This window comes from Opisthocomus hoazin, chromosome 3, assembly GCF_030867145.1.
Source record: "Opisthocomus hoazin isolate bOpiHoa1 chromosome 3, bOpiHoa1.hap1, whole genome shotgun sequence".
Taxonomy (NCBI): Eukaryota; Metazoa; Chordata; class Aves; order Opisthocomiformes; family Opisthocomidae; genus Opisthocomus; species Opisthocomus hoazin.
The window spans coordinates 5,528,339-5,536,510 of record NC_134416.1 but is presented as its reverse complement, the minus strand read 5'-3'; the positions used below and the strand labels follow the sequence as shown (position 1 = coordinate 5,536,510).

The window sequence follows — 8,172 nt, the reverse complement described above, 5'->3', positions numbered from 1 at the left end:
TCCTTCCTGCTTCCTTTCAAATTCTGTAACAAATCAAAACCATGCAACTCACCTATCGTGTTCTTTATCCACCAGATGATACCTGGCTCTGAAGGCAACCAGGTGCGCGTAGTATGCTGGTGCAGGGATGGAAACAGAACGAGTACAGCGTACGTACGTATGACACAGCTGGTAGGTAAGAATCTGCAGTTCGTCGGAAGAGAAACGATTGTCATCCCAGAGGACATGGTAATGAGAAGGTCTGCTTGTTCCCTGAGGGCAGATCACAAGGATGTCAGGATTTCAGAAACAGCTCTTTTAACTTGCCACCTCTGCAGGAGAACTGCAGTACAACCGCCCGCTTCTTCAGAAATCACACGTGAGCAATTCTACATACTTCAGCAAATTTTTCCTTTAAAAATGCAGATAACCTCCCTCCTTGCTCCCCATACAACTAATCCCTTTGCATTTTCAGATAGGACTGCATTTTCTAGAATTTCATCCCTGTTACTGAGATTAAATGATCTGACTGAAATGCACTTTCATCTTGTGAAACTGAGATCTGACAAAAAGCCATCATATAAAGTAGTTTTAGGCAAGACATTAATAGCCTACAGCAAACTTGTGCCCCTACTGCATACACTTTTTCAGCCAATATCAAATGTTGACTTTCAGTACTGTTGCTGATAAATAGTTTCTGACTGGGAAGAAGAAATCACGAGAAAACATGTAAATACAATGGTGCTATCTAAATGTGTTACTTGTTTCCTAGGAACTAAATGCACATTTCACGTGAATTTAATGCAAGAGGCAGCTCTGTAAAACAGTCCAACTACCTTGCTACTGTTCAAAGCAGCACAATAAACTCCCTATCTATTTATTTACGTTATTTTTTTCAGATTTTAACAATGACAGAAGAGCACTGTGGATGGCACAGCTGAAACACACAGATGGAAGCTGTAGCGTTTGTCTCCTGTGTAAAGAACGCAAGAAATACAAGCAGCCAGTGTTCTCTCTGAAAGTCACCGTCCCACACAAAATGCTGTACCTGAATACCAGCATGACTACACAGGTAAAAGTCAAACTCTGATGGATGGGTGATTTTTGTGTCCACTGTGGTACCAGCTGGAATGTTTCCGCTTTTTCCAACCTGCGTGAACAGAAAATGCGAATATAGTAAGGCACATGTAGAGTTTTTTCTTTTCAGCTGTATTGTAAGGAAAAAAACACAGGAGGGAAAAAAATATCTGTAAAAAGCAAAAAAGTCAGGAAAGAACATGCAAAACTGAAATTTTGTTCATCGGAAAAACTGGAGTGCCTCTACTATGGAAGTAAAAAAAGACAAGCTGCAAAATCTTCTTTACAAGTTACCTACAAAGATTAGATTTTCTGATTAATGTAAAAAGAATTTCCTGCAACTGATTTGTCAAATTATTTTCACCTTCCCATTCCAGGATAGATTATTCCTCTGTAACTTTTCTTGTTTAAACCTGAAAGAGGACGATCCCCTGCTTCTTCCCTCAAAAACACTTTACTCCAAAGCCGAATTTAAAGATACTCTTTACTTCAAACCAATTTAACAACTGTAATCTTACCATGTTTTCAATATAAAAACCATCTTCACTGTCAGCACTAAATTATTAATTATTGCCTTGAAGCCTAGTGGGCTTCAAGTGCTCACACAGAGAAGCCTGAGAGAAGGAAAAAGAACATGAAAAACCCTATCTGTGAACACAGGTTTGCCATCAGGAAGTCTCCATTTACAGCAATGACTCCATCCTAGGCTCGAGGAGTCTCCCCTCCACCCAGAAAGGTGGAATCAAATATTTCTGTGTACTTCACATAAATACAGTAACGACTATGAAACACTCATAAAACAAATCTGAGATGTTCAGGACTACAAATAATGTGCTGTGACATGCCCAAAGCAAACTCTGTGTGTCTAAGACATCAGACACCTAAGACACCTTAAGGGCAGCCTTAGCGGGAAAGAAAGTGTTCTCGAAGTGTCAGGTTCACTTTACCGAACAATTTCAGTGTCTGCTGCGCAGGTGTCTACACCTCCGCTGGTAACCCAAGAGTCACTCGGTAGCGAATGGCAACCTAACCAGTGAACTTACTAGCGCTAGGATTAGATGAAATGTGTCTTAAAGTGTGTTGGGAATACTAAACAGATCTCCATTTACAACAAAGAGTGCCCGAGGGAACTGCTCCAGATGCAGACATCCACACTACAAACCCTACACTACTCACACGACTCAGATCAACCTCAACCCTCAAGAATCTTGAGATGGTAAAAAAAAAAAAAAAAAAAGAAAAGAAACCTGAAAAATGTGATGAGCTTAAAAAAGAATGGAGAGACTTGTTGCAAGGCACATCCTGCTGACGTTTCATAAAAGCTTCTTGCCAGTTGGTTATACGGGACAGAAAACAAAGGTTTTTCTTTCCAGGCAGAAAGATCTCACCCAGTATGCTACGCAGTTCTTCAAACAAGTCTCTCGCTTAAACAAATGGTAAGTAACAGGTCACCTGGCTGCCTGCTAGATACTTGCCGGTCACAATTAGAACATACCCGTTCATTTTTATCCGTACAGAAGAGTCTGGTGTGATGCCTTTTCTGCACAACTATAAACGTAATTCCAGGCTGGTAATCCTTTTCTAGTTTAATGCACGCTTCTCTGATAGCCAGCAATTCATGATGGAGAACCTGAACCGTAAACATAAAGATGTGTGATACATATGGAAGACAGCTATCTTACAGATTACTCTTCTTTATCATGTTCTTTCTTGCATTGTCACTCCAAGCAGTGAGGTGGCAAAGCATGCAGGATCAAACCTTAAATTCGCCGCTTAATTAGAACAAATTAGATCACCAGTTTCCTGAGCCAGGCGAGAGCTGGTTCTGTATTTGTTCAGCTCCAAGCACGAGGCTTGGACTAATAAGCTGTATGTCAAAATCTTTTTAACTGCCAAATACAAATGCACATTTAATTAGGCTGTTGAATATACAACAGCCTAATTATTTTTCAGACTAGTACGAGGGATAAAATCCAGAATTGCTCAACTGCATGCTCTTTCCCAGCGTTATGAAATCCCTTTGATGCAGGACAACAGGCATCAATAAAAACTGAGACAAAGGGAAGTGCAATAAAACAAAAAGCAATGATTTGTGATTTGGGTTAATTACATATTAAAAATTCAGTAAAAAACAGTGATAAATGGGAAAAATATCAAAAGTTCATATAACGATTAGTTCTATTAATTGAAGTTTACTAAGTGACCTTTACTCCCTTCCCCTTAGATTTTGAGAAGCTGACTAAATTCTGTATTATCACTGGAAAGGAGAGCATATGTAAATATCTTTAAAATACATAGAAAACTATTTCAAAAAATCATAGAATCATAGGTTGGAAAAGGCCTCTAAGATCATCGAGTCCAACCATCCATCCAACACCACCAGGCCTGCTAAACCTTATCCCGAAGTACCACATCCACACGTTTTTTGAACACCTCCAGGGATGAGGACTCCAGCACTGCCCTGGGCAGCCTGTTCCAATGCCTGACTGCTCTTTCATGAAATAAATTTTTCCTAATATCCAATCTAAACCTCCCCTGGGACAACTTTAGGCCATTGCCTCTCATCCTATCGCTGTTTACCTGGGAGAAGAGACCAACAGCTGCCTCACTACAGTCTCCTGTCAGGTAACAAGGTACTTGTAAGCAAAGAAAATAAAACCAAGAAAGTATCTGTTGACTTTTATCAGTAATGAGTGAAAAGTGACAATGTGAAAATACAGCATTTATTAATCCATTTTAAAAAAGTAGGAAAATTAGCTTGCACTTAGTTTTCATTTACTATCGAAGTTCTACGGGATGCAGTTTGTCTAATATATCCTGAACAGGTCACAGATGCTAAACATAACTTGAATGGCAAAATTATAATTTAAAATTTTGAAAATGGAAGTATTTTAAAGGGGAAAAGTATTAAAAAAAAAAAGCTCATGAAAAATATGAAGACACTTTCCCTGCTCCGCTTGGTTAGAATCCAAAAAATTTGTCGAGGGAAGCTTTGTTGAGGGTATACTTCTTTTCATAACTCCAACTACATAAAACTACATTACTACCAGAAAAATTCATAATCAAAATATCAAAAAGAAAAATATAACCTGTTGAAACTGCCCCTCAGAAACGCCATCTCTGTAGAAGATTATACGAGTTGGTTTAAATCTGGTCGATTTGTAGAACTGAATAAGCAACTCCCTGACCATGGCAGCCAGATCTTGGATGATCTCTTGGCGGTGCTGCTGGACCCGGACAGTGGCACAGTATCGGTTAGGATGAGCGTCCATGCTTCCTACAACCTGTCGAAAAAACGCTGAGTATCAAACCAAGTACTTTAATAAAAGTTTTTCATGAAAATAAATGCACTGTCTTTCTAACAGTATCTTGCAAACTAAGGGGTTGACCAAGCAAAGATATAGTCAAAATCATGATGTTCTTGGAAAAGAGCTTGGAGTTTAGTCTACCTGTGGTAACATACTGTGCCAAAACCAAAACCTTACTTTAAATCCAAAAGACTAATTTCCTGTTTGCACCTACACGCAGTTAAAAACGCAGATACAGTTTGGAGCACTGATACCGTGACACCACTGATTTAGTTCAGACTGCAACACAGGAATTTGAACTGAAGACCAAGTGTTCTTCTAGGATACTGTGGATGGATCCATAAAACTGAAATGGTGAGGCACCACAGAAATGTCCACGCCGAACAGACCCCGTCCACCAAGGGAAGGGAATTTTCTGTTTACAAAACCTCAGAATTCACACATTTTTAAAATGGTATGGGACTTTAAACCAAACAAATCCAAATTCCATATGTCAAAAAGCACAACTAAGCACATCTCCGCCTGGCTTTCCCTGGACACGTGTGCGTAACTTTTTAAAACAACTGTTTGTTTATTTAGCACCAGAACTAAGCCTAAGACGAATACCACACATACCGACACCAAAGATCTTCATTACTACATAAGCCAGAGCAGCCACTATAGGTGTTTGACATAATGCAAGCCGAAGGCTTTCTCCAGTATTTAAGGGGCACATTTTCAAGAGATTACTGCACAAATTGTGTCGTCAGAGAGCTTGAACCCCGCAAACCCGCAACTATTCCCTATCAGCAATGGATAAATTCTTAACATTTTTAACTGCTGAAAAAGCAGATTTAAACATGCAGCAGCTTATTACAGGTTGCTGATAAACATCAGCTAACGGAAAAGCTCCTCTGCGTATTAGCAGCTCAGGCATTTTACAAGCTGATTCACACATTTAAGTAATTAGTCTCAGAGCAAGCTCTCCAAAGTTTCATTAGATTCCTGCAGAAAAATAATTTATAATACTATAATTAGGCAATCAGAAGAAATGAACCACAAAAGAACTGAAAGTAATAAAATGCATTAGAGCTGAGCAGCAGGAGAGAGCAGGGGTTAAAGATCATCACACAATTTACTCACTGCAGCAATGGAAGGCTTTTTTCCATCTCCAGCTGGAGGATGAGTTACATCTGCACCAAGGAATATGACAGGCTGTTGAAATACTGGTGGTCTGATAAAGAGAAAGCAAATTTGTAAAAGCAGCAAGGCTTACGCTTAATAAAGCACATTATAACTCAAGTAAATAGCACTCTCTGCTCCTGCAGTGAATTAGTCAACGATTTGCACGTGATCAGAGTTGGTCACTTGTACTGTGACAGTAATTAGAAGTCCTGGTTAGAATTCCCATACTAAATACTTGGGCTATTTTTAAAGCCTAGCTAATTGATACTTTTCATTAAAAATGACCAAACAAAACAAACCGTTTTTTTTAACTTGGATAATTGCAGCGTTTATTAATTAGACCATAGAAAACAATCAAAGTTGATTCCTCAGCATCAAATAGCATCTGAGAAAATAGAAGGACTGTGCACATACACAGGTGCTACGATTTTGTTTCTGACAAAAAAACAGTGTTGGTAAAGAAGTACAAAACTTGGTATTATTGTATTTATTATTTTAAAAGTAGATTTTTTTTTTAAACTACTCTTCGAAGTTTTAAACAAACCTTTAAGATATTAGCCCACTGCATAAAGAGTAGAACACCGAAACACTACATGGGAAGTTTTAAGCTTCAAATCTATTCCTTAATAAAACAATTTTAAAGAGGAGATCTTAGGCCACCGGATTTTTTTCATGTGTATTTGTGCACGTGGGGGAATGGTTATGTAGACAGATTCTGCTGTTTTCAGACCACCTCTAATAAGGAATTTGAAGGTTGTTGTAACAATGTAACTCATAATGCAATTATGCAAATAAAAAGCTGTTCTATTCCCATCCCTTTAACCAACCAAAGATAGTAATTACAGAGTTATGTTTTAAATACCCCAAAACCTGCACTTTTATAGGATGTCTAGATGTTGTGTGCAGTTATGCCATCTTCTCTTTTTCCCTTTATTTAACTCTGTTTTCACAAATGCACAGTTTATTGGCATAATGAGCTGAATTCAACTTTCTGGTCACATTATTGCTGTCAGCACATGCCATTTAACAGAGACCTTATGTCTATGAATCCAACATAAAACTACAGATACAGTGTGTGTGTTTCTGGTTTGTTTCCACAGCAGTACCTTTAACTCCTTTTTGGAAAAAAAAAAAACCAACCCAGAACAAAACAAAACAAACCCACCCCAGCCCCCCAGAAAAACCCAAAACAACCCAACAAAAAACCCGCTGTGCCTTTTTGAAATACACGCTCTGTAACACAACGATTTTATTTGCTTTAGTAGGGGTCTCTAACAAGCACATTACCCAGGCAGTATATTTAGTTCAATAAACAGAATTTAACCAGACACACAAAATACATATCCTTTCTGATAATGCATTCTTTGTTTCCCTCCCTAAGTACTTGCTGTTGGATTATTTCTCAGCAGCTGCCTTCTGACTAGCCTAATTACGTCTAAGTGAAAATTTGCTTATCTTCGCAAAACAGAATGTTGACTTCTTTGAAACAGGCTCCCAAGAATGATGTAGCAGGTTATTCCCTGAGCTCTCTCTACAACTTGAAATGCAACGACTGTAAAAATGCCATCTTTTTACTGACACAGAAACTAGTTGTTCATTTTGATTCAAGAAACTTGATGTATCTTTATGCTAGCCATCTCTATCCTGCACAGGGAAGAGAAAACAAGCTGTATTTTGTTCATTCGTCCACTAGAATTTCTTGTCGCTGATGAAGTTTCCATTTAAGTACATCTGTTTTAAGATGATGCACAAACCAAATATACTCTATAACAGCAGCATCCCTCCTTTTTTACAAATATTTCTTTCACTCCCAACTCAAATACATACAGGACTTGAGTGACATGTCAGATATGCAATTCAATACTATCAAAGCAACCTCACAGAATATAGTCACAGTATAACCCAAATTTATCAATGTAATACGAATAAGAAATTGCAAGGTAAACTGGACCTGGAAACCACTTAGGAGTTTTTTGCTGCCAGCTTTTGATTTTTTTAAATGTCTACATAAGTTAGGACATTCAACAAAACAAAGAATCTTGACCACAATTAACCTATAAAGGAAAAGGCACTACTATTCAAGATGCTCTCTATTTGCTTCTGAAAACTCAAAGCAAATAAAATATTATAAATTTTTCATTCAAATGAAAGTTGTATACTTCATTGGTCAAATTGCAATACCAATATTTTTATTATAAATTTCAACTGGAGCAAGTATTCCTCTCCAGCCTTCGTAACCTAACTTTTGCAGGACTATTAGAAGCCAAAAGATAGTTCAGTTGAAGAGTCACTTAAACTACAGTGGTATGACTACAGATAAAAGCACTCAGCTCTCTTAATATGTTCTTTTTACAATACAATACCCTCTTGTTCCTTGAAAGATGGCTTACCTTCCCTGTGGCAGTAAAATATTATTTACGCCTCCTAATTTGACATTTATTTTTAAGCAAAGGTTAGACAGCGTTTGCGGTGTTGTTCTTTGCACATTTTTCATCTGAACACACTGCGTAGCCATTCCCAGCACAGTGTCGCCAACACGCTTCACCTCCGCTGCAAACAAAAACAAAAAAACAGATTTGCAGATTACAAATCGAATGACGTAGGAGACATTAATTCAGTGACAATTAACTACACCTAGAGTTTT

At 38.0% G+C, this 8,172-nt stretch overlaps 1 protein-coding gene across 1 annotated transcript in view; it reads right to left on the bottom strand.

Annotated features, from left to right (window-relative positions):
- Positions 1-8,172, bottom strand: part of AGO2 (argonaute RISC catalytic component 2) — a 69,163-nt gene that overhangs the window by 13,462 nt on the left and 47,529 nt on the right. Inside the window, exons 13-18 of the mRNA XM_075415507.1 lie at positions 7,919-8,078; positions 5,487-5,577; positions 4,146-4,340; positions 2,552-2,686; positions 1,028-1,129; positions 53-252 (exon numbers count right to left, since the gene is read on the bottom strand). Coding sequence (XP_075271622.1) covers positions 53-252; positions 1,028-1,129; positions 2,552-2,686; positions 4,146-4,340; positions 5,487-5,577; positions 7,919-8,078 — 883 coding nt within the window. The remainder of the gene's footprint in view (positions 1-52; positions 253-1,027; positions 1,130-2,551; positions 2,687-4,145; positions 4,341-5,486; positions 5,578-7,918; positions 8,079-8,172) is intronic.